The sequence below is a fragment of the Ascaphus truei genome, unplaced genomic scaffold (assembly GCF_040206685.1).
Source record: "Ascaphus truei isolate aAscTru1 unplaced genomic scaffold, aAscTru1.hap1 HAP1_SCAFFOLD_626, whole genome shotgun sequence".
NCBI classification, from domain to species: domain Eukaryota; kingdom Metazoa; phylum Chordata; class Amphibia; order Anura; family Ascaphidae; genus Ascaphus; species Ascaphus truei.
The window spans coordinates 52,182-79,813 of NW_027456959.1; the positions used below are offsets into that span (position 1 = coordinate 52,182).

Genomic DNA, 27,632 nt, shown 5'->3' on the forward strand with positions numbered 1-27,632 from the left:
GTTGTACTGATCGGGGCGTTGTACTGATCGGGGCATTGTACTGATCGGGGGCATTGTACTGATCGGGGGCATTGTACTGATCGGGGCGTTGTACTGATCGGGGCGTTGTACTGATCGGGGCGTTGTACTGATCGGGGCGTTGTACTGATCGGGGCGTTGTACTGATCGGGGGCGTTGTACTGATCGGGGCGTTGTACTGATCGGGGCGTTGTACTGATCGGGGCGTTGTACTGATCGGGGCGTTGTACTGATCGGGGCGTTGTACTGATCGGGGCGTTGTACTGATCGGGGCGTTGTACTGATCGGGGCGTTGTACTGATCGGGAGCATTGTACTGATCGGGGGCATTGTACTGATCGGGAGCATTGTACTGATCGGGGGCATTGTACTGATCGGGGCGTTGTACTGATCGGGGGCATTGTACTGATCGGGGCGTTGTACTGATCGGAGCATTGTACTGATCGGGGCATTGTACTGATCGGGGGCATTGTACTGATCGGAGCATTGTACTGATCGGGGCATTGTACTGATCGGGGGCGTTGTACTGATCGGGGGCGTTGTACTGATCGGGGGCGTTGTACTGATCGGGGCGTTGTACTGATCGGGGCGTTGTACTGATCGGGGGCATTGTACTGATCGGGGCGTTGTACTGATCGGAGCATTGTACTGATCGGGGCATTGTACTGATCGGGGGCATTGTACTGATCGGAGCGTTGTACTGATCGGGGCGTTGTACTGATCGGGGCGTTGTACTGATCGGGGCGTTGTACTGATCGGGGCGTTGTACTGATCGGGGCGTTGTACTGATCGGGGCGTTGTACTGATCGGGGCGTTGTACTGATCGGGGCGTTGTACTGATCGGGGCATTGTACTGATCGGAGCGTTGTACTGATCGGGGGCATTGTACTGATCGGGGCATTGTACTGATCGGGGCATTGTACTGATCGGGGGCATTGTACTGATCGGGGCGTTGTACTGATCGGAGCGTTGTACTGATCGGGGCGTTGTACTGATCGAGGCGTTGTACTGATCGGAGCATTGTACTGATCGGGGCATTGTACTGATCGGGGGCATTGTACTGATCGGAGCGTTGTACTGATCGGGGCGTTGTACTGATCGGGGCGTTGTACTGATCGGGGCGTTGTACTGATCGGGGCGTTGTACTGATCGGGGCGTTGTACTGATCGGGGCGTTGTACTGATCGGGGCGTTGTACTGATCGGGGCGTTGTACTGATCGGGGCATTGTACTGATCGGAGCGTTGTACTGATCGGGGGCATTGTACTGATCGGGGCATTGTACTGATCGGGGCATTGTACTGATCGGGGGCATTGTACTGATCGGGGGCATTGTACTGATCGGAGCGTTGTACTGATCGGGGGCATTGTACTGATCGGAGCGTTGTACTGATCGGGGGCATTACACTGATCGGGGGCGTTGTACTGATCGGGGCGTTGTACTGATCGGGGCGTTGTACTGATCGGGGCATTGTACTGATCGGGGGCATTGTACTGATCGGGGGCACTGTACTGATCGGGGCATTGTACTGATCGGGGCATTGTACTGATCGGGGGCATTGTACTGATCGGGGGCATTGTACTGATCGGGGGCATTGTACTGATCGGGGCGTTGTACTGATCGGGGCGTTGTACTGATCGGGGCATTGTACTGATCGGATCGGAGAGTTGTAGGGGCTTTTGGGTTTGGATTGCGGCTTCAAAGACGCAATCCGAGCTGGGTTTTTTTTCCGTTATTTCTCAGTTTTAGCACGGGATTGAAGCCGGGGTCTCCGGAGCTGGCCCCCCGTTCATGTCGGCTCCAGGACCCCCTGCTTCCCAGGATACTGACCTCCGAAGGGGGTGCCTGTATGCGCTCGGCTAGCTGGGGTTCACGTAATAGCGGAGTTCAAAGCGCCCGCGCCCCGCGGGCCAATAGGAAGCCGTGATGTCATCCGGTGCTGCTTCCTATTGGCCCGCGTGACGCGGGAGCTTTAAACTTGCAGGAGATACCGGTGCCCCGTACGGAGGCAAATATCCCCGGAAGCGGGGGGTCCCCGGGGCTGAGCCATGGTGTGTGTGTGTGTGTGTGTGTGTGTGTGTCTGTCTGTGTGTGTGTGTGTGTGTGTGTGTGTCTTTATATAGCACCATTAATGTACACAGCGCTTCACAGCAGTACTACACGTAACATAATAATATAAATAACAGGGGCTGGGTACACAGGTAGCATTATCCAATGCCCCCCCCCCCCCTTCATACAGGATCCCTCTCTGCTATTTCTACATACAAACGGCTCTTTGCATTCTGGCCTGTCCAGCAGCCAAGGTGTTAAACCGGTGTGCGCTTTAACCTCGCATCCTGGGCAAAGTGCAGTCTGCAGCCCTATAACCCTCCCCGTGAGTGCGTGTTTGTGCACCAGCTGTGAGGAGCTCATTAATGATTGTTTTATCCGCCTGCTACGGGCCGCGTTTAAAAGCGAAGCTTTGCGACGTCGCCACGGGCCCTTCTAACCTCTGGCCCCGATCAGTACAATGCCCTGATCTGAAAGGTTGCCGGCCATTGGTGCATTTCCTTTGGGTTGTGGATCCTTGTCACTTGCTTCTGACCGGATCTTTTGGCCAGAAAGGCGTGTTAGGCTACAATCTAAAGCTTCTGCCCAAGCTGCAAACTGTAACCCCAGGAGCAGAACTACCCCCTCCCTATATTGCACGTACTCCTCCCTCCTCCCCTAAGTCCTCCTGTTGCTCCGTATAACAAGCCGTCCCATTCAGGGTATAATGGGGGGGTGTGTCTCACAAACAGGCCTGTTATAGGTATATTATGTCCATTTGCTGTTCCTCCTCTCCCCAAATGGAGCCCGTTTCACCTCTTGGACCTCAAACTACCTGCCCATAGGGAACACGGCGGTGACCTTTGTCCTTTGACCCCCTTGTGCAGGTATGACGCCGGGCGGGACGGTTACATTGACCTAATGGAGCTGAAGTTGATGATGGAGAAGCTGGGCGCCCCCCAGACTCACCTCGGGCTCAAGAACATGATTAAGGAGGTGGACGAGGACTTTGACGGGAAGCTGAGCTACAGAGAGGTAACCCAACTCCTGCAATGAATTATGAGCAGCAGCAGGGACACCCACATGGAACAAGCTTGTGTGTCCATGGAAAGACCCGGCCGGGCGTGGGGGGTCCTGCCGGCCGGGCGTGGGGGGTCCTGCCGGCCGGGCGTGGGGGGTCCTGCCGGCCGGGCGTGGGGGGTCCTGTACCATTTCTAACATTTCCCTCTCGATACATTTGTAGTTTTGTGATTTTCCACCTACTGTTTTTTTTTATTTTTTATTTATGTATTGAGGCAGGGCGGCCATCTCCAGTCCTCAAGGGCCACCAACAGGTCAGGTTTTCAGGATATCCCTGCTACAGCACTGGTGGCTCAATCAGATTGAGCCACCTGTGCTGAAGCAGGGGTATCCATAATACCTGCACCGTTGGTGGCCATTGATTGGCCACCCCTGTGCTGGGGTGTCTGGTCCCTTTTGGGACATCAATATGGCTGCCATCCAAACCTCACTCCCATTGGCCAATAGGAAACCGCAATGTGATCAGAGCATGACATGGTAGCTTCCGACTAGGATGACCCCTCATTTCATTTCACTCAGTGCACAAGGTGACCCATGTCATTACCCAGAATCCCTGGCGGCAGTGGAAGCACTGCATGCTGGGAGATAATGGGGACAGGCGGGGGCGCAGACCTGTCTGAGACATGTGACTGTGCTCACAACGTGGCATTTTTACCCACTATAGACTGTAAGACCAAATAGGGAGAGGAGATTGCTTTAGAAAAATCGCACGTTAACCACAGATTAAAAAGGAAACAGAACAGAAAACAACCTTGTGTAAAGAAGTGAGCGGTCTAATTCTCTTCCTCAAACAAATCTAGCCATGCGGATAGCAAATATTGGGCTGTTTCATTTTTGGGGAAGTATTTGTGAATCGAGTGTTTTCTTTACTTTTTGTCCGAAAAGATATATTTTTTAAAAACCTGTCCCGTTGGAGTAAAAAAGGGAAACTATTTAAAATAAGGGTAAAGTGTATAGAAGGTGAAGATGACTCATAAGGGTAGAGTCCCACTACCTGCAAAGATAAATGAAGTATACCTTAGTCCAGGGATGCTCTGATTGAGCCACCTGTGCTGAAGCAGGGATATCCTGAAAACCTGGCCTGTTGGGGGGGCTTGGGCACTGCAGTTGAGCTTTAGTCAATGCACCAAAATGGATAAAAAGGGACAGCGTAATTTGTGCAAAAATATGTATGAAAAGAAACCTCTTTCACAATATGACTAACGACTCAACACCTGGAATAAGGGGCGGCTGTAGGCTGTACGAATACAGGTCACATGAGAACGCCGTGCCAGAGACATGGAGACGCCGACAGCTACAGTAGGAGCAGGGGTGGGCAACTACAGTCCTCAAGGGACATCAACAGGTCAGGTTTTAAGGATAGCCCTGCTTCAGCACAGGTGGTGCAGTCTTCGACTGAGCCACTGATTGAGACACCTGTGCTGAAGCAGGGATATCCTGAAAACCTGACCTTGCCCCCCACCCCTATCCCAGAGACTCAAATGTTTCGGTTAAAAAGTAAAGGCATTTGAAGGCTTCCCTTTTTTGCCAGAAACGGCTGCGTTTGCGGCAAAATGTGAACGTTGCCGAAAACGAGTTCATCTCGAACTGCAGGAAAATTGCGCCCTTAAAGCTGCAGTTCAGGCAATATCCTGCATGTGTGGTTTTTTTTTAATAAATCAGTTCTGTAGTAAGAAAAAATACTTTTAGCATTTTCTGTTTTTAAAAAAACAACTTTGAAAGACCAATTTTCTTGTATTCTATTTTAACAGCCATTTGCTAAGGCACTGCCCCTTCATGTCCTGTCACAAGCCCTGGCACACCCCTTTGTCAGCCCTGCCCTCCCTCTAGCACATGTCAGTGCAGGAGTGCTCATGAATATTCATGAGCTTCCACTGACAGACAAGCAGAATATAAACAAATCCCAGCTTTTAATATGTCACCAAATTTCGACCTATCAATACATGGAGAACGAATTGAGCTGCAGCTATACTGTTCTTTAGCTAATTAGAGATTGCCCACATGAAACTATTGAAGTAAAAAAATAAATGTAAAAAAAAAAAAAAGACTGAACTGCAGCTTTAAAAACTGCCGCACCATTTAGGAACAAAGTGAGCGATACGGCTTCGTGGATGAAATCTTGGCGAGACGTTGAAAACAAAATATCAGGCAACGCTGAGCATTTTAAATATTTTTATTTACAACTAGCTTTTGTGCCCGGCTTCGCCCAGGGAATGTAATATTGAATACATGTCCCCCCCCCTCTCCCTCTGCCTCCCTGCCTGCTGCTGGATGTAGTGCCCAGCCCCCCACTGGCACATCTCCCCCCCCGTTAGCTTGCACATGTCCCCCATCCCTCACCCCCACATCTCACATCACACACAGACACACAGAGACACACACACAGCCCCAATCCAGGCAAGGACACGCCCCCTCCCTTAATAGCCACGCCCCCCGCTCCTGCTCTAACATTTTTGCTGGACAGCCGAGGGAAACTTAGAATGTCCATAATTTGTTAGGTGAGTCACATTGGAAGCTCAAAATAGTTGTGTTGACCTACAAATCCTCAGCAGAATGTCCAGTGACAGTTTCGTTGTGCTTCGTGGTGCTGTTTCTGAGATTTTGATGCTTCGCACATACAAACAAACGGAATCCAACTTAGAATTATAGTATAGATGGGAGCTCGGAGTAAGGCTGGGGACGGGGATTTGTAGTTACAGCGGGACCTCGGAGAAAGGCTGGGGAGGGGGATTTGTATTTACAGCGGGAGCTCGGAGTAAGGCTGGGGAGGGGGATATGTATTTACAGCGGGAGCTCGGAGAAAGGCTGGGGAGGGGGATATGTATTTACAGCGGGACCTCGGAGTAAGGCTGGGGAGGGGGATATGTATTTACAGCGGGACCTCGGAGTAAGGCTGGGGAGGGGGATATGTATTTACAGCGGGACCTCGGAGTAAGGCTGGGGAGGGGGATTTGTAGTTACAGCGGGAGCTCGGAGTAATGCTGGGGAGGGGGATTTGTATTTACAGCGGGAGCTCGGAGTAAGGCTGGGGAGGGGGATTTGTATTTACAGCGGGACCTCGGAGTAAGGCTGGGGAGGGGGATATGTATTTACAGTGGGAGCTCGGAGTAAGGCTGGGGAGGGGGATTTGTATTTACAGCGGGAGTTCGAAGTAAGGCTGGGGAGGGGGGATTTGTATTTATAATGGGAGCTCGGAGTAATGCTGGGGAGGGGGATTTGTATTTACAGCGGGAGCTCGGAGTAAGGCTGGGGAGGGGGATTTGTATTTACAGCGGGAGCTCGGAGTAATCCTGGGGAGGTGGGATTTGTAGTTACAGCGGGAGCTCGGAGTAAGGCTGGGGAGGGGGATTTGTATTTACCGCGGGAGCTCGGAGTAAGGCTGGGGAGGGGGATTTGTATTTACAGCGGGAGCTCGGAGTAATGCTGGGGAGGGGGATTTGTATTTACAGCGGGAGCTCGGAGTAAGGCTGGGGAGGGGGATTTGTATTTACAGTGGGAGCTCGGAGTAAGGCTGGGGAGGGGGATTTGTATTTACAGCGGGAGCTCAGAGTAATCCTGGGGAGGGGGATTTGTAGTTGCAGAGGGAGCTCGGAGTAATGCTGGGGAGGGGGATTTGTATTTAAAGCGGGAGCTCGGAGTAAGGCTGGGGAGGGGGATTTGTATTTACAGCGGGAGCTCGGAGTAAGGCTGGGGAGGGGGATTTGTATTTACAGCGGGAGCTCGGAGAAAGGCTGGGGAGGGGGATTTGTATTTACAGCGGGAGCTCGGAGTAAGGCTGGGGAGGGGGATTTGTATTTACAGCGGGAGCTCGGAGTAAGGCTGGGGAGGGGGATTTGTATTTATAATTATTTATTTATTTATAAAATATTTTACCAGGAAGTAATACATTGAGAGTTACCTCTCGTTTTCAAGTATGTCCTGGGCACAGAGTAAAACAAATAATACATGGTTTCAAATACAATTACATAAATGAACAGGGTATACATTATATACAAGACATTGCGTGCACAGTTTAAGAAAATATATATTATGAGCATATGAAACAGTTACAGACCAGATTAAAGTGTGAGACAGCCTTAGATTTGAAAGAATTTAGACTGGTGGTGGATATGAGAGTCTCTGGTAGGTTGTTCCAGTTTTGGGGTGCACGGAAGGAGAAGGAGGAACGTCCGGATACTTTGTTGAGCCTTGGGACCATGAATAGTCTTTTGGAGTCTGATCTCAGATGATAGGTGCTGCATGTGGTAGGGGTGAGGAGCTTGTTCAGGTAGCTGGGTAGCTTGCCCAGAAAGTATTTGAGGGTGAGACAGGAAAGGTGAACTTTGCGCCTAGACTCGAGTGATGACCAATCTAGTTCTTTGAGCATTTCGCAGTGATGTGTGTTGTAGTTGCATTGGAGAACAAAACGACAAATTGAATTGTAGAGGGTGTCAAGTTTGCTAAGGTGGGTTTGAGGAGCCGAGCCATATACTATGTCTCCATAGTCAATAATTGGCATTAGCATCTGCTGTGCGATACGCTTTCTGACCAGGAGACTTGGAGGATTTGTTCCTGTAAAGTACCCCTAGTTTGGCATAGGTCTTGGTTGTCAGGGTATCAATGTGCATCCCAAATGTTAAGTGGGAGTCAAACCATAAGCCCAGGTATTTAAAACTAGTAACAGGAGTTAGGGTGGTGTTAGCGTTGGTTCTAATCAGGAGCTCAGTCACTGGAATCTTTACAAATTTAGTCTTGGTCCCAAATACCATTGTTACCGTCTTGTCAGTGTTTAAAAACAGTTTGTTTTGGGAAATCCAGTTTTCGAGTCTCAAAAAGTCAGACTGAAGTATGTGTTGAAGGTCAGAGAGGCTATGGCTGTGTGCATATAGGATTGTGTCATCTGCATACATGTGTATTGAGGCTTCCTTACAAGCTGTGGGAAGATCATTAATGAACACTGAGAAGAGTAGGGGCCCCAGAACAGAGCCTTGCGGGACACCACAGGTGATATCCAGGGGGTTGGAGTTAGAGCCTGAGATGGACACATGTTGGGATCTTCCTGATAGGTAGGACTGAAACGAGTTTAAAACATGCTTCCCTATTCCAGAGCTCTGGAGTTTGTTAAGCAGGATAACATGATCAACTGTGTCAAAAGCCTTTGCAAAATCTAGGAATACTGCACCAGTGAGTTGTCCCCGTTCCATTCCACACTGGATTTCATTGCAAACTTTTAGCAGGGTAGTTACAGTGGAGTGTTTGGGACGAAACCCAGACTGGAATTGGCTAGGGAAATTTATCTTGGTGTAGAAATCGCTTAATTGGGAGTGGACACATTTTCCATAACTTTGGATAGAATTGGGAGAAGTGAGATTGGCCTGTAGTTTGAGACAGTGTTTTTGTCCCCACTTTTGAAGATTGGGACAACTCTGGCAGTTTTCCAGGTCTTAGGGATATGGCCTGCAGACAGGATAGAGTTGACTATGGAAGCAATTGGTTTGGCAATGGCTGGGGCACCAAGTCGTAGGAACCTAGATTGTAGTAATTCGGGTCCACATTGGCTGCTTAGTTTTAGTTTTAATGGGAGCTCGGAGTAAGGCTGGGGACGGGGATTTGTATTTACAGCGGGAGCTCGGAGTAAGGCTGGGGAGGGGGATTTGTATTTACAGCTGGAGCTCGGAGTAAGGTGGGGGAGGGGGGATTTGTATTTACAGTGGGAGCTCGGAGTAAGGCTGGGGAGGGGGATTTGTAGTTACAGCGGGAACTCGGAGTAAGGCTGGGGAGGGGGATTTGTATTTACAGGGGGGCTCGGAGTAAGGCTGGGGAGGGGGATTTGTATTTATAGCGGGAGCTCGGAGTAAGGCTGGGGAGGGGGATTTGTATTTACAGCGGGAGCTCGGAGTAAGGCTGCGTCCATAGGACTGGAGGCGCGCGGAGGCTGAGGGAAAGCGGGTGCTTTACTCGCTCAGCTCATATTTGAAAGTATTACATTGTTATACCGTGAGTTGATTGGTGGGGACCCAGGAAATGTCCAATAAAAGGAGAGGTCTCTATATTATTAGATCCCAAGGCAGTTATTATTATTCATCCCACGGGCAGTACAAAGGTCTCGGGGCCATCCCTTAAGGTTGGAGGAAAGGAGATTTCACCAGCAACAAAGGAAATGGTTCTTTACAGTAAGGGCAGTTACAATGTGGGATTCATTACCCATGGAGACTGTGATGGCAGATACAATAGATTTGTTCAAAAAAGTTGGACATCTTTTTAGATGGGAAAGGTATACAGGGATATACCAAATAAGTAAACATGGGAAGGATGTTGATCCAGGGAGTAATCTGATTGCCAATATTGGGCAAGATATCATTGGATAATGTGTCACTGGGGTTTTTTTGTTTGCCTTCCTCTGGGTCAGTAAGTACGGATATAGGATAAGTTATCTGTTGTTTAAATTTAACATAGGTTGAAGTCAATGTCTTTTTTTCAATCTACTATGTTTAACCCTCCTTGCCCGGCTCTAAGGGAGTTTATATCACATGGACTAGATACATGTCTGGGCTCAGTCTCTCACACCTGGTCAGGGTGCTGGGTGCAGGCTGGGCTCAGTCTCTCACACCTGGTCAGGGTGCTGGGTGCAGGCTGGGCTCAGTCTCTCACACCTGGTCAGGGTGCTGGGTGCAGGCTGGGCTCAGTCTCTCAGACCTGGTCAGGGTGCTGGGTGCAGGCTGGGCTCAGTCTCTCACACCTGGTCAGGGTGCTGGGTGCAGGCCGGGCTCAGTCTCTCACACCTGGTCAGGGTGCTGGGTGCAGGCTGGGCTCAGTATCTCACACCTGGTCAGGGTGCTGGGTGCAGGCTGGGCTCAGTCTCTCACACCTGGTCAGGGTGCTGGGTGCAGGCTGGGCTCAGTCTCTCACACCTGGTCAGGGTGCTGGGTGCAGGCTGGGCTCAGTCTCTCAGACCTGGTCAGGGTGCTGGGTGCAGGCTGGACTCAGTCTCTCAGACCTGGTCAGGGTGCTGGGTGCAGGCTGGGCTCAGTCTCTCAGACCTGGTCAGGGTGCTGGGTGCAGGCTGGGCTCAGTATCTCAGACCTGGTCAGGGTGCCGGGTGCAGGCTGGGCTCAGTCTCTCACATCTGGTCAGGGTGCTGGGTGCAGGCTGGGCTCAGTCTCTCACACCTGGTCAGGGTGCTGGGTGCAGGCTGGGCTCAGTCTCTCAGACCTGGTCAGGGTGCTGGGTGCAGGCTGGGCTCAGTCTCTCACACCTGGTCAGGGTGCTGGGTGCAGGCTGGGCTCAGTCTCTTAGACCTGGTCAGGGTGCTGGGTGCAGGCTGGGCTCAGTATCTCAGACCTGTTCAGGGTGCTGGGTGCAGGCTGGGCTCAGTCTCTCAGACCTGGTCAGGGTGCTGGGTCAGTGCAGGCTGGGCTCAGTCTCTCAGACCTGGTCAGGGTGCTGGGTGCAGGCCGGGCTCAGTCTCTCAGACCTGGTCAGGGTGATGGGTGAAGGCTGGGCTCAGTCTCTCACACCTGGTCAGGGTGCTGGGTGCAGGCTGGGCTCAGTCTCTCACACCTGGTCAGGGTGCTGGGTGCAGGCTGGGCTCAGTCTCTCACACCTGGTCAGGGTGCTGGGTGCAGGCTGGGCTCAGTCTCTCACACCTGGTCAGGGTGCTGGGTGCAGGCTGGGCTCAGTCTCTCACACCTGGTCAGGGTGCTGGGTGCAGGCTGGGCTCAGTCTCTCAGACCTGGTCAGGGTGCTGGGTGCAGGCTGGGCTCAGTCTCTCAGACCTGGTCAGGGTGCTGGGTGCAGGCTGGGCGTGATCACGCTCTTCATGTAAAACATTCTTCCGTTACACACACACGGGGGAAATTATAGGGTTTGTACATTAACGCTTATTCCTAGGTCAGGCCGTGATTATACAGGAAGCCACGCGCGGTGCCACGTGTAGCGGCGCCACACGCCTGAAAAACAACAGCAGCGCCCATACCTGCCGCGGCGTGCGCGCCGCGTGGAGCTGCAGGGCGGCTGTCTCCTGGCGCAATCTGCAGGTTTGTTCTTGGCTTGTGACGGCCACGTCACGTGAGCGGTTCCAGCCAATAAGGGTGAACCGCTCAAGGCCTCGCCTCCTTGCTCTCCCCCGGCTCCCTGGTATAATCCCTGTGCTGCTCGGCGGCAGCGCTGCGGGACGTCACAGAAGATGTTCTTTCCTGCGTTGGCTGTATTGTCCGTGTCCTGTATCGTGTCCGTTATACTCCGTGTCACTGGGCCCCTCCTGGGATTCTGCTCCCTCATTGGGATCAGTACCCCGGTTACTGTGTACGGTACGGCTATGGCCGGGCACTGCGTGGAGAGCCCCGTTGGGACACACGCTTCCTCTGGGTGAATGCAGAGCGCTTCTAAGCACAGAACGTTACTGCGCAGGCTAACGGGCAGGACACGTTCCCCGACTACACAACAACAACCAGGACAGGGCGGGATTACTACCGCATCTATACACTGAGACCTGCGAGGCTCCTCTCCCTGCCACTCCGAGTAACCGAACCTCCATACCCGGGGCCTCCACCCCGTCTGTAGTGAAAGCTACTTCCGATCAATGAAAAGGTCCCGAGCTTCTGAAACCTAGACTGAAAAAACTCCCCCAAATCTCCCACCCTCCCCCACACACACAATACCCCCGCCCCCCCCCCCACACACAATACCCCCCCCCCCCCCACACACACAATACCTCCGTCCGTCCCCCCCACACACACAATACCCCCGCCCCCCCCCCACACACAATACCCCCGCCCCCCACACACACACAATACCTCCGTCCGTCCCCCCCACACAATACCCCGCCCCCCCACACACAATACCCCCGCCCCCCACACACACACAATACTTCGTCCGTCCCCCCCACACAATACCCCCGCCCCCCCCCCACACACACAATACAACCGCCCGCCCCCCCACACACACACAATACCCCCGCAACCCCCCCCCACACACAATACCCCCGCCCCCCCCACACACACACACACAATACCCCCCCCCCCACACACACACACAATACCCCCGCCCCCCACACACACACAATACCCCCACCCCCCCACACACACACACACAATACCCCCGCCCTCCCCCCCACCACACACACACAATACCCCCGCCCCCCCCCACACACACACAATACCCCCGCCCTTCCCCCACCACACACACACAATACCCCCGCCCTCCCCCCCACCACACACACACAATACCACCGCCCCCCCCACACACACACACAATACCCCCGCCCTCCCCCCACCACACACACACAATACCCCCGCCCCCCACCACACACACACAATACCCCCCTCCACCACACACACACAATACCCCCCGCCCCCCCCACACACGCACACAATACCCCCCCACACACGTACACAATACCCCCGCTCCCCCCACACACGCATAATACCCCCACACACACACACACAGTACCCCCACAATACACAGTACCCCCACAATACACATGCACACACAGTACCCCCACAATACACATGCACACACAATACCCCCTCAATACACATGCACACACAATACCCCCTCAATACACATGCACACACAATACCCCCTCAATACACATGCGCACACACTACACCCTCAGTACACATGCGCACACACAATACACATGCACACACACACACCCCCCCCCCCCCCCACACACACACACACTCTTACATTGTGGGGAGGCCTCTGGTGCTGCGTCGGTCCCACAGAATTTAGGCCCAACTTCCGGTGCTGACCAGCAGGAGAGAGGCCCGTCAACTCGAGTCCTGGCAGTCGGACGCAGAAGTCCTCTGGCCGGGCCCAACTTCCGGTGCCGGCCGGGCCCAACTTCCGGTGCCGGAGCACCGGCGGCACTGCTTAGGGGCGACCTACTCAGTGACAGCCAGTGATAGACGCTTTGGAGACCTCTGCTCTAGAACCTTCTGTTAGGCCGGGGGGCGCGCAATCTTTTTTTGCGGCGCCCCCCCCCCCCCCCCCCCCAGCCTTACCTTTTCCGTTGGCTGCTCCCTCCTTGACGCCGCGGGTCGTGTGACGTCATATGAACCACGGCGTAATTTGACATTACATTACCATAGCAACCGTGACGTAATTTGACTCCGCGTTGCCATAGTCACGCGTGCTGAAGCCGGCAGAATCCTGGTAAGTAATAGGTTGCAGAGGCCTCGCGTGGGAGCGGCTTCCTTCCTGCCCAGTCACTATACACCGTGAGACGGGAGAGGGGGCGCTGGCGATAACCATGGGCGAGGCCTTAATGTCAATCATCTCCAGCCTCGCGGGGGCGTAGTATCACCTAAGGAAACCCTTATATTGCACTTATTGAAAAATACTTCTTATATTCCACACCAGGGGCGGCCAACTCCAGTCCCCAAGGGCCACCAACAGGTGCGGTTTTTGGGATATCCCTGCTTCAGCACAGGTGGCTCGAAGACTGAGACACCTGTGCTGAAGCAGGGATATTCCTAATACCTGACCTGTTTGGTGGCCCTGAGGACTGGAGTTGGCCGCCCTGCTCTAAAATGTCAATAAAATCCCTTGGTAACCCTTTTCCTGCCCGGGGGGGGCCTGCTGCATTTAAAGGGATTTGAAGCCGTAATCCCCACCGCTAACACGTGTAATCCCCACCGCTAACACGTGTAATCCCCACCGCTAACACGTGTAATCCCCACCGCTAACACGTGTAATCCCCACCGCTAACACGTGTAATCCCCACCGCTAACACGTGTAATCCCCACCGCTGACACGTGTAATCCGTTCCCCTTCCATGTAACCGCCCGCACTGTATCTGCTCTAACTGAATGTAGGTCCTGTATTCTGTATATCGGCCGCTTCCCCCGACCTGTTTTGACTAATGATGGCGTCACAATTACTATGAAAACAAAGACAACCATTCACCTTTAGTTTTAATAGCTGACAAGCCGCCGTATCGCCAAAAGACATTCGCTACAGATTGTAACTCCCTACCCCCCCCCCCCTCCCGCCCCCCCCAAGTGCTTTTTTTCCATGGAAATGGTAAAAGTTGGAAACATCTTATAATATATCAATTTGTAATTTGTGGGGTTGTTGGTAGATGTGGTGAATCTGATTGGTCCGTGGGTCTGTCACTCGGCCTCTGGCCAATCAGATTGGTCCGTATCCCTGCCCGGCCCCGCACGCCTCTCATTGGCCTGTGTGGCTCTATGACGTCACCCAACTGCCACTCTCTTCTCCTCCTCACTCACAGCTCACCTTCCCCCTCGGCACTCACTGCCACGCACAAGCACCTGGCCACTGTCCTCTTCACCCAGCGGCCTGGACCGCCGGCTCCCCCCCACCCATCACCCCCCCAGCTCACCTCCCCGCTGGCTCCCCCCATCACCTCCCCTCACCCGCAGCTCACCTCCCCTCACCCGCAGCTCACCTCCCCGTCGGCTCCCCCCCCCTTCCATCACCCCCCCTCACCCGCAGCTCATTGCGCATGCGCACAATGCTCCCGTTACCTAGGGAGGGAGATGGGTGCGGGGGGGTGGGGTGGTGGTGCGCAGTCACTGCGCCGCCGGACTACATCCCCCAGCTTCCCCGGCGAGCGGGTGACGCGCCGGTCCCGTGACTCGTCCCGCCTGGCTGCTCCTCCCCTTCCCTCTGGTCCCCTTCCCCACGGCGCTCCCTTGCTTGCCCGCGTGGGGAGGGAGATGGGCGCGGGGGGGTGGGGTGTGATAGTGTGTGTGTGTGACACTGTGTGTGTGACACTGTGTGTTTCACACTGTGTGTGTGTGTCTCACTGTGTGTGTGTGTGACACTGTGTGTTTCACACTGTGTGTGTGTCTCACTGTGTATGTGACACTGTGTGCTGCGCAGGGGGGGGGGACAAGAGCTGCGCAGGGGGGGGGGGCAGAGCTGCGCAGGGGGGGTGGCCCAGAGCTGCGCAGGGGGGGGAACAGATCTGCGCAGGGGGGGGGGGCGCCAGAGCTGCGCAGAGGGGGGGGGGGCGCGAGACCGGAGTTGCGCAGGGGGGGCACGGGAGACAGGAGCTGCGCAGGGGGGGGGAGCGGAGAAAGACTGGGGGAGTGGAGAGAGGAGGGAGCGCAAAATTTTAATCCCAAGCAACTCCGGGTCTCGTCTAGTTATTTATAAAAACGTATTGTGCAATCTTCTCCGAAAATTGTCAGTCAGCTCCATTTCATTTCTTAAATGTTGACTGCGGCGATTCATTCCCCCCCCCCGTCCCCCCCGTTCAGATCTTACAAAAAGCGCGAGCAGTTCCGCCTTCCGCATGAAATTATTTATAGAATTGCAAAGTTCTCCAAATTATCTTTACTAAAAACAGGGGAAAAAACATATATTTTTTTTTTTTTAACCATCTGAATCACAGCGTCCCCCTTTGCTCATCCACGGTGCTCGACGCTCCAGGGACCCCCTGATTGGGACCCCCTGATTGGGACCCCCTGATTGGGACCCCTGATTGGGACCCCCTGATTGGGACCCCCTGATTGACAATGTCAATTTAAAAAATATATATTTATATATATTTTTTTTTTTTACAGTTGTCGGACATTGCAAGAAAAACAAAGATGGAACAAGCGGCAGAAATTGCTGCTTTAAGTATAATAGAGAGAGGGCGTAGTCCAATAATCATACAATCGGTACTCAAGTATGCACTATTAAAATCAATGAATGCAGATACATTCGAACCAAGATGTATTGGGTATACAATACAAAGCGCAGGGGAGTGGGAGCGGTGTTATACAGCGGAATATAATATAATCCCATCTTTCTCATTTTTATAATCCCTTTTTTTTATCGGGGGGGGGGGGGGGGATGCAGCCATATCCTATTATAAAGAATCTAAAGCCGTTTCTAGCTGTAAAAACAAAAAAAAACACACTATCCATTCTAGACCCCAGGCGAGCGATGTATGAAGTGAAACGATATATAGGCTCCTGGTGGTACAGTATATGGTACTGATCAGCTTCGAGGGCAGAAGAAACGATCAGGTCCATTCTAATAATTGGGTCTAAAACGTTTTCCAGTTCAGGGAAGGGGCTTCGCTGGTTATTGAATGAGGGCCACAGAATGCACCTTTTCAACCCTTTGAGTGCCCGAATTCCTCCGGCGCATCGCCATCGCCATCGGTCACCTGATTGTGACGTCACCGGTGACGGGTACGAAAGAGCCGGAGTCTCCTCTGCCGGCGTTATGGCATTTGCCCCTAGCAAATGAGCTAAACAAAGCCCCTGACGCTGCTATGTCATGGGGGGAGCAGGGGAGGGCCCCGACCTGCCAGACCTCATGATGTGGTATCCACGTCCAGGGCTGGAGCGGAGACGGATATCAGTCTTACTGGCCCTCTTCCCATGTGTCACCGTGACAACGCGACGCAGGGGGCGATACCGCTCCGAAGAGACACTAGCGCTCTCCACCCTTCAATCAGTTCATTGGTTGTCAGGAAGGGCGCGGGCCCTCTGCAACCGCCATCAAGCCCCCCTTATTGCCCATGGACCCACCGGGCATTTGCCCAGTTTCTTGGCGGCACAATCCGCCCCTGGTCATGTCATGGGACACCCATATGGTTAGAAAGAAGGGTGGGGGCGTGGGGGTCCTTTCTTCCATGGAGTAACACGAGAGGGAGTACGGGGTATGATACCTTTTATTGGAACAACAAGTAGTTAAGAGGCTTTCCCACCTCTCGGGGGGTTAACCTGACCCGGAGAAGTTCCAAAGCTTGTAACATATCAACTGGAGCGGCTCAGTAAGTAAAGACACTGACTGGCACTGAGTGTGAGGCAGGGGAACCTGGGAGAAGGAGCGGCTCAGTAAGTAAAGACACTGACTGGCACTGAGTGTGAAGCAGGGGAACCTGGGAGAAGGAGCGGCTCAGTGAGTACAGACACTGACTGGCACTGAGTGTGAAGCAGGGGAACCTGGGAGAAGGAGCGGCTCAGTGAGTAAAGACACTGACTGGCACTGAGTGTGAAGCAGGGGATCCTGGGAGAAGGAGCGGCTCAGTGAGTAAAGACACTGACTGGCACTGAGTGTGAAGCAGGGGAACCTGTGAGGAGCGGCTCAGTGAGTAAAGACACTGACTGGCACTGAGTGTGAAGCAGGGGATCCTGGGAGAAGGAGCGGCTCAGTGAGTACAGACACTGACTGGCACTGAGTGTGAAGCAGGGGAACCTGGGAGAAGGAGCGGCTCAGTGAGTACAGACACTGACTGGCACTGAGTGTGAAGCAGGGGAACCTGGGAGAAGGAGCGGCTCAGTGAGTAAAGACACTGACTGGCACTGAGTGTGAAGCAGGGGAACCTGGGAGGAGGAGCGGCTCAGTGAGTACAGACACTGACTGGCACTGAGTGTGAAGCAGAGGAACCTGGGAGAAGGAGCGGCTCAGTGAGTAAAGACCTGACTGGCACTGAGTGTGAAGCAGGGGAACCTGGGAGAAGGAGCGGCTCAGTGAGTAAAGACACTGACTGGCACTGAGTGTGAAGCAGGGGAACCTGGGAGAAGGAGCGGCTCAGTGAGTAAAGACACTGACTGGCACTGAGTGTGAAGCAGGGGATCCTGGGAGAAGGAGCGGCTCAGCGAGTAAAGACACTGACTGGCACTGAGTGTGAAGCAGGGGAACCTGGGAGGAGGAGCGGCTCAGTGAGTACAGACACTGACTGGCACTGAGTGTGAAGCAGGGGATCCTGGGAGAGGGAGCGGCTCAGCGAGTAAAGACACTGACTGGCACTGAGTGTGAAGCAGGGGATCCTGGGAGAAGGAGCGGCTCAGTGAGTACAGACACTGACTGGCACTGAGTGTGAAGCAGGGGAACCTGGGAGAAGGAGCGGCTCAGTGAGTAAAGACACTGACTGGCACTGAGTGTGAAGCAGGGGAACCTGGGAGAAGGAGCGGCTCAGTGAGTACAGACACTGACTGGCACTGAGTGTGAAGCAGGGGAACCTGGGAGAAGGAGCGGCTCAGTGAGTAAAGACACTGACTGGCACTGAGTGTGAAGCAGGGGAACCTGGGAGAAGGAGCGGCTCAGTGAGTAAAGACACTGACTGGCACTGAGTGTGAAGCAGGGGAACCTGGGAGAAGGAGCGGCTCCGTGAGTAAAGACACTGACTGGCACTGAGTGTGAAGCAGGGGATCCTGGGAGAGGGAGTGGCTCAGTGAGTAAAGACACTGACTGGCACTGAGTGTGAAGCAGGGGAACCTGGGAGAAGGAGCGGCTCAGTGAGATTGTTGCAGGGGTTCAATTCCCGGTGTTGGCTCCTTGTGACCTTGGGCAGGTCACTTTATCTCCCTGTGCCTCAGGCACCAAAAACATAGATTGTAAGCTCCACGGGGCAGGGACGTGTGCCTGCAAAATGTCTCTGAACAGCGCTACGTAAAACTAGCAGCGCTATACAAGAACATGCTATTATTAACTACTTGTTGGTCCAATAAAAGGTATCACACCCCGTACTCCCTCTCCCTCCTGTGTTACCAAACGGTTAAGTAATTTGGTGATGGAAACGGCCGGAGGGAGATGAGATTCCTTGTGAGTGTGAACTTCCCCGGGGCACAAACTAATGCAGAATTACAGGTTTCATCTCCATATGCTGATTTACCTCCACACTGTATCTGAACACAGCTTCACTTAAAGGGGCAATGCGTGATAAGGTATTTAAAAGGGCAATGCCTCCTAGAACCAATGTCCGTGACATGTGTAGGGGTCACATCTCGGAGGTTGCCTTTTAAAAAAAATGTTTTTTAATGTATTTAGGAGTGCAACCATGTACACGTGTATATAGGAGTGCATGCATGTACACGTGTGTGTGTATATAGGAGTGCATGCATGTACACGTGTGTGTGTATATAGGAGTGCATGCATGTACACGTGTGTGTGTATATAGGAGTGCATGCATGTACACGTGTGTGTGTATATAGGAGTGCATGCATGTACACGTGTGTGTGTATATAGGAGTGCATGCATGTACACGTGTGTGTATATAGGAGTGCATGCATGTACACGTGTGTGTATATAGGAGTGCATGCATGTACACGTGTGTATATAGGAGTGCATGCATGTACACGTGTGTGTGTATATAGGAGTGCATGCATGTACACGTGTGTATATAGGAGTGCATGCATGTACACGTGTGTGTACATAGGAGTGCATGCATGTACACGTGTGTATATAGGAGCGCATGCATGTACAGGTGTGTATATAGGAGTACACGTGTGTGTATATAGGAGCGCGCACACGTACACTTGTGTGTATATAGGAGCGCGCGCACTTACACGTGTATATTGGAGCGCTCGCACGTACACGTGTATATAGGAGCGCGCGCACGTACACGTGTATATAGGAGCACGCGCACGTACACGTGTATATAGGAGCACGTACACGTGTGTATAGGAGCACGCACACGTACACGTGTGTGTGTGTGTATATAGGAGCACGCGCACGTACACGTGTGTGTGTGTGAGTATATAGGAGCGCACGTACGTGTGTGTGTGTGTGTGTGTATATATAGGAGCGCGCGCACGTACACGTGTGTGTGTATATATATATAGGAGTGCGTACACGTGTGTGTGTCTGTGTATATATAGGAGCGCACGTACACGTGTGTGTATATAGGAGCGCGCGCACGTACACGTGTATATAGGAGCGCACGTACACGTGTATATAGGAGCACGTACACGTGTGTGTGTGTAGGAGCGCGCGCACATACACATGTGTGTGTATATAGGAGCGCGCGCACATACACGTGTGTATATAGGAGCGCGCGCACGTACACGTGTGTGTGTATATAGGAGCGCGCGCACGTACACACGCGTGTGTATATAGGAGCGCACGTACACGTGTGTGTGTGTGTGTGTGTATAGGAGCGTGCGCACGTACGCGTGTGTGTGTGTATATAGGAGCGCGCGCACGTACACGTGTGTGTGTGTATATATATATATAGGAGCGCGTACCCGTGTGTGTGTGTGTGTCTGTGTATATATAGGAGCGCACGTACACGTACACATAGGAGCGTGCGCACGTACACGTGTGTGTATATAGGAGCGCGCGCACGTACACGTGTGTGTATTTAGGAGCGCGTACACGTGTGTGTGTGTATAGGAGCGCACGTACAAGTGTGTGTGTGTGTATATAGGAGCGTGCGCACGTACACGTGTGTGTATATAGGAGCGCGCGCACGTACACGTGTGTGTGTGTATATAGGAGCACGTACACGTGTGTATATAGGAGCACGTACACGTGTGTATATAGGAGCGCGTACACGTGTGTGTATGTGTGTGTGTGTATGTGTGTAGGAGCGCGCGTACGTACACGTGTTTGTATATAGGAGCACGTACACGTGTGTGTGTGTGTGTATAGGAGCGCGTACACGTGTGTGTATATAGGAGCGCGCGCACACGTGTGTATATAGGAGCGCGCGCACGTTCACGTGTGTGTGTATATTGGCGCACGTACACGTGTGTATAGGAGCGCGCGCACGTACACGTGTGTATAGGAGTGTGCGCACGTACACGTGTGTGTATAGGAGCGCGCGCACGTACACGTGTGTGTGTGTATAGGAGCGCGCGCACGTACACGTGTGTGTATAGGAGCACGTACACGTGTGTGTGTATAGGAGCACGCGCACGTACACGTGTGTGTGTGTATAGGAGCGCGCGCTCGTACACGTGTGTGTATATAGGAGCGCGCGCACGTACACGTGTGTATATAGGAGCGCGCGCACGTACACGTGTGTATATAGGAGTACACGTGTGTGTATATAGGAGCCCGCGCACGTACGTGTGTGTGTATATAGGAGCGCACGTATACGTGTGTGTATGTAGGAGCGCGCGCACGTACACGTGTGTGTATATAGGAGCGCGCGCACGTACACGTGTGTATATAGGAGCGCGCGCACGTACACGTGTGTATATAGGAGCGCACGTACACGTGTGTGTATATATAGGAGCGCGCGCACATACACGTGTGTATATAGGAGCGCACGTATACGTGTGTGTGTGTGTATGTAGGAGCGCGCGCACGTACACGTGTGTGTATATAGGAGCGCGTACACGTGTGTGTGTGTATATATAGGAGTGCGCGCACGTACACGTGTGAGTATATAGGAGCGCGTGTGTGTGTGTATAGGAGCGCGCGCACGTACACGTGTGTGTATATAGGAGTGCGTACACGTGTGTGTGTATATAGTAGCGCGCGCACGTACACGTGTGTGTATATAGGCACGTACACGTGTGTGTGTGTGTGTATAGGAGCGCGCGCACGTACACGTGTGTGTGTGTGTGTATAGGAGCGCACGTACACGTGTGTGTGTGTGTGTATATAGGAGCGCGCGCACGTACACGTGTGTGTGTGTATATGGGAGCGCGTACACGTGTGTGTGTGTGTGTGTGTGTATAGGAGCGCGCGCACATACACGAGTGCGTACACGTGTGTGTGTGTATAGGAGCGCGCGCACGTACACGTGTGTGTATATAGGAGCGCGTACACGTGTGTGTGTATATATAGGAGCGCGCGCACGTACTCGTGTGTGTGTATATGGGAGCGCGTACACGTGTGTGTGCAGGAGCGCGCGCACGTACACGTGTGTGTGTGTGTATATAGGAGTGCGTACATGTGTGTGTGTATATAGGAGTGCGCGCACGTACACGTGTGTGTATATTGGGGCGCGCGCACGTACACGTGTGTGTAGATAGGAGCGCGTACACGTGTGTGTGTATATATAGGAGCGCGCGCACGTATCGTGTGTGTGTATATGGGAGCGCGTACACGTGTGTGTGCAGGAGCGCGCGCACGTACACGTGTGTGTGTGTGTATATAGGAGTGCGTACATGTGTGTGTGTGTATATAGGAGTGCGCGCACGTACACGTGTGTGTATATTGGGGCGCGCGCACGTACACGTGTGTGTAGATAGGAGCGTGCGCACGTACACGTGTGTATATAGGAGCGCGTACACGTGTGTGTGTGTATAGGAGCGCGCGCACGTACACATGTGTGTGTATATAGGAGCGCGCGCACGTACACGTGTGTGTGTGTATAGGAGCGCGTACACGTGTGTGTATCAGTGCCTTGACTCTTCCTAATTTGACACTTACACGTGTATATTGGAGCGCTCGCACGTACACGTGTATATAGGAGCGCGCGCACGTACACGTGTATATAGGAGCACGCGCACGTACACGTGTGTGTGTGTGTGTATATAGGAGCACGCGCACGTACACGTGTGTGTGTGTGAGTATATAGGAGCGCACGTACGTGTGTGTGTGTATATATAGGAGCGCGCGCACGTACACGTGTGTGTGTATATATATATAGGAGTGCGTACACGTGTGTGTGTCTGTGTATATATAGGAGCGCACGTACACGTGTGTGTATATAGGAGCGCGCACACGTACACGTGTATATAGGAGCGCACGTACACGTGTATATAGGAGCACGTACACGTGTGTGTGTATAGGAGCGCGCGCACATACACATGTGTGTGTATATAGGAGCGCGCGCACATACACGTGTGTATATAGGAGCGCGCGCACGTACACGTGTGTGTGTATATAGGAGCGCGCGCACGTACACACGCGTGTGTATATAGGAGCGCACGTACACGTGTGTGTGTGTGTGTATAGGAGCGTGCGCACGTACGCGTGTGTGTGTGTATATAGGAGCGCGCGCACGTACACGTGTGTGTGTGTATATATATATATATAGGAGCGCGTACCCGTGTGTGTGTGTGTGTCTGTGTATATATAGGAGCGCACGTACACGTACACATAGGAGCGTGCGCACGTACACGTGTGTGTATATAGGAGCGCGCGCACGTACACGTGTGTGTATTTAGGAGCGCGTACACGTGTGTGTGTATAGGAGCGCACGTACAAGTGTGTGTGTGTGTATATAGGAGCGTGCGCACGTACACGTGTGTGTATATAGGAGCGCGCGCACGTACACGTGTGTGTGTATATAGGAGCACGTACACGTGTGTATATAGGAGCACGTACACGTGTGTATATAGGAGCGCGTACACGTGTGTGTATGTGTGTGTGTGTATGTGTGTAGGAGCGCGCGTACGTACACGTGTTTGTATATAGGAGCACGTACACGTGTGTGTGTGTATAGGAGCGCGTACACGTGTGTGTATATAGGAGCGCGCGCACACGTGTGTGTGTATATAGGAGCGCGCGCACGTTCACGTGTGTGTGTATATTGGCGCACGTACACGTGTGTATAGGAGCGCGCGCACGTACACGTGTGTATAGGAGTGTGCGCACGTACACGTGTGTGTATAGGAGCGCGCGCACGTACACGTGTGTGTGTATAGGAGCGCGCGCACGTACACGTGTGTGTATAGGAGCACGTACACGTGTGTGTGTATAGGAGCACGCGCACGTACACGTGTGTGTGTGTATAGGAGCGCGCGCTCGTACACGTGTGTGTATATAGGAGCGCGCGCACGTACACGTGTGTATATAGGAGCGCGCGCACGTACACGTGTGTATATAGGAGTACACGTGTGTGTATATAGGAGCCCGCGCACGTACGTGTGTGTGTATATAGGAGCGCACGTATACGTGTGTGTATGTAGGAGCGCGCGCACGTACACGTGTGTAAATTTGAGCGAGCGCACGTACACGTGTGTGTATATATAGGAGCGCGCGCACATACACGTGTGTATATAGGAGCGCACGTATACGTGTGTGTGTGTGTGTATGTAGGAGCGCGCGCACGTACACGTGTGTGTATATAGGAGCGCGTACACGTGTGTGTGTGTGTATATATAGGAGTGCGCGCACGTACACGTGTGGGTATATAGGAGCGCGTGTGTGTGTGTATAGGAGCGCGCGCACGTACACGTGTGTGTATATAGGAGTGCGTACACGTGTGTGTGTATATAGTAGCGCGCGCACGTACACGTGTGTGTATATAGGCACGTACACGTGTGTGTGTGTGTATAGGAGCGCGCGCACGTACACGTGTGTGTGTGTGTGTGTATAGGAGCGCACGTACACGTGTGTGTGTGTGTGTATATAGGAGCGCGCGCACGTACACGTGTGTGTGTGTATATGGGAGCGCGTACACGTGTGTGTGTGTGTGTGTGTGTATAGGAGCGCGCGCACATACACGAGTGCGTACACGTGTGTGTGTGTATAGGAGCGCGCGCACGTACACGTGTGTGTATATAGGAGCGCGTACACGTGTGTGTGTATATATAGGAGCGCGCGCACGTACTCGTGTGTGTGTATATGGGAGCGCGTACACGTGTGTGTGCAGGAGCGCGCGCACGTACACGTGTGTGTGTGTGTATATAGGAGTGCGTACATGTGTGTGTGTATATAGGAGTGCGCGCACGTACACGTGTGTGTATATTGGGGCGCGCGCACGTACACGTGTGTGTAGATAGGAGCGTGCGCACGTACACGTGTGTGTATATAGGAGCGCGTACACGTGTGTGTGTATATATAGGAGCGCGCGCACGTACTCGTGTGTGTGTATATGGGAGCGCGTACACGTGTGTGTGCAGGAGCGCGCGCACGTACACGTGTGTGTGTGTATATAGGAGTGCGTACATGTGTGTGTGTATATAGGAGTGCGCGCACGTACACGTGTGTGTATATTGGGGCGCGCGCACGTACACGTGTGTGTAGATAGGAGCGTGCGCACGTACACGTGTGTATATAGGAGCGCGTACACGTGTGTGTGTGTATAGGAGCGCGCGCACGTACACATGTGTGTGTATATAGGAGCGCGCGCACGTACACGTGTGTGTGTGTATAGGAGCGCGTACACGTGTGTGTATCAGTGCCTTGACTCTTCCTAATTTGACACTTACACGTGTATATTGGAGCGCTCGCACGTACACGTGTATATAGGAGCGCGCGCACGTACACGTGTATATAGGAGCACGCGCACGTACACGTGTGTGTGTGTGTGTATATAGGAGCACGCGCACGTACACGTGTGTGTGTGTGAGTATATAGGAGCGCACGTACGTGTGTGTGTGTGTGTATATATAGGAGCGCGCGCACGTACACGTGTGTGTGTATATATATATAGGAGTGCGTACACGTGTGTGTGTCTGTGTATATATAGGAGCGCACGTACACGTGTGTGTATATAGGAGCGCGCACACGTACACGTGTATATAGGAGCGCACGTACACGTGTATATAGGAGCACGTACACGTGTGTGTGTATAGGAGCGCGCGCACATACACATGTGTGTGTATATAGGAGCGCGCGCACATACACGTGTGTATATAGGAGCGCGCGCACGTACACGTGTGTGTGTATATAGGAGCGCGCGCACGTACACACGCGTGTGTATATAGGAGCGCACGTACACGTGTGTGTGTGTGTGTATAGGAGCGTGCGCACGTACGCGTGTGTGTGTGTATATAGGAGCGCGCGCACGTACACGTGTGTGTGTGTATATATATATATATAGGAGCGCGTACCCGTGTGTGTGTGTGTGTCTGTGTATATATAGGAGCGCACGTACACGTACACATAGGAGTGTGCGCACGTACACGTGTGTGTATATAGGAGCGCGCGCACGTACACGTGTGTGTATTTAGGAGCGCGTACACGTGTGTGTGTATAGGAGCGCACGTACAAGTGTGTGTGTGTGTATATAGGAGCGTGCGCACGTACACGTGTGTGTATATAGGAGCGCGCGCACGTACACGTGTGTGTGTATATAGGAGCACGTACACGTGTGTATATAGGAGCACGTACACGTGTGTATATAGGAGCGCGTACACGTGTGTGTATGTGTGTGTGTGTATGTGTGTAGGAGCGCGCGTACGTACACGTGTTTGTATATAGGAGCACGTACACGTGTGTGTGTGTATAGGAGCGCGTACACGTGTGTGTATATAGGAGCGCGCGCACACGTGTGTGTGTATATAGGAGCGCGCGCACGTTCACGTGTGTGTGTATATTGGCGCACGTACACGTGTGTATAGGAGCGCGCGCACGTACACGTGTGTATAGGAGTGTGCGCACGTACACGTGTGTGTGTATAGGAGCGCGCGCACGTACACGTGTGTGTGTATAGGAGCGCGCGCACGTACACGTGTGTGTATAGGAGCACGTACACGTGTGTGTGTATAGGAGCACGCGCACGTACACGTGTGTGTGTGTATAGGAGCGCGCGCTCGTACACGTGTGTGTATATAGGAGCGCGCGCACGTACACGTGTGTATATAGGAGCGCGCGCACGTACACGTGTGTATATAGGAGTACACGTGTGTGTATATAGGAGCCCGCGCACGTACGTGTGTGTGTATATAGGAGCGCACGTATACGTGTGTGTATGTAGGAGCGCGCGCACGTACACGTGTGTAAATTTGAGCGAGCGCACGTACACGTGTGTGTATATATAGGAGCGCGCGCACATACACGTGTGTATATAGGAGCGCACGTATACGTGTGTGTGTGTGTGTATGTAGGAGCGCGCGCACGTACACGTGTGTGTATATAGGAGCGCGTACACGTGTGTGTGTGTATATATAGGAGTGCGCGCACGTACACGTGTGGGTATATAGGAGCGCGTGTGTGTGTGTGTGTATAGGAGCGCGCGCACGTACACGTGTGTGTATATAGGAGTGCGTACACGTGTGTGTGTATATAGTAGCGCGCGCACGTACACGTGTGTGTATATAGGCACGTACACGTGTGTGTGTGTGTGTGTATAGGAGCGCGCGCACGTACACGTGTGTGTGTGTGTATAGGAGCGCACGTACACGTGTGTGTGTGTGTGTATATAGGAGCGCGCGCACGTACACGTGTGTGTGTGTGTGTGTGTGTGTGTATATGGGAGCGCGTACACGTGTGTGTGTGTGTGTGTGTGTGTGTGTATAGGAGCGCGCGCACGTACACGAGTGCGTACACGTGTGTGTGTGTGTATAGGAGCGCGCGCACGTACACGTGTGTGTATATAGGAGCGCGTACACGTGTGTGTGTATATATAGGAGCGCGCGCACGTACTCGTGTGTGTGTATATGGGAGCGTGTACACGTGTGTGTGCAGGAGCGCGCGCACGTACACGTGTGTGTATATAGGAGTGCGTACATGTGTGTGTGTATATAGGAGTGCGCGCACGTACACGTGTGTGTATATTGGGGCGCGCGCACGTACACGTGTGTGTAGATAGGAGCGTGCGCACGTACACGTGTGTATATAGGAGCGCGTACACGTGTGTGTGTGTGTGTATAGGAGCGCGCGCACGTACACATGTGTGTGTATATAGGAGCGCGCGCACGTACACGTGTGTGTGTGTATAGGAGCGCGTACATGTGTGTGTATCAGTGCCTTGACTCTTCCTAATTTGACACGCGGATTTTTCGTGCGAGGCGCATGGTTAGTTTGGCGTCGGCGTGATAAAATGAGCCGCAGCTTTACAGGAGCAATCTCACGTAAACAGCCACAAAACAGTTTTTGGTAAAGAATGTAACAGTCTAATTGGCTTCCTTAAACAAAGCTAACGGTGCTAATAGCAAGGATTTGGCTGCTTATGTTCTTTTGGAAAACCATTACAAATTGCTGTTCT

At 53.0% G+C, this 27,632-nt stretch overlaps 1 protein-coding gene across 1 annotated transcript in view; it reads left to right on the top strand.

Annotated features, from left to right (window-relative positions):
* LOC142485712 (EF-hand domain-containing protein D1-like) overlaps positions 1-27,632 on the top strand; it is a 90,773-nt gene that overhangs the window by 42,804 nt on the left and 20,337 nt on the right. Inside the window, exon 2 of the mRNA XM_075584517.1 lies at positions 2,932-3,079. Within this exon, the coding sequence (XP_075440632.1) occupies positions 2,932-3,079 (148 nt within the window). The remainder of the gene's footprint in view (positions 1-2,931; positions 3,080-27,632) is intronic.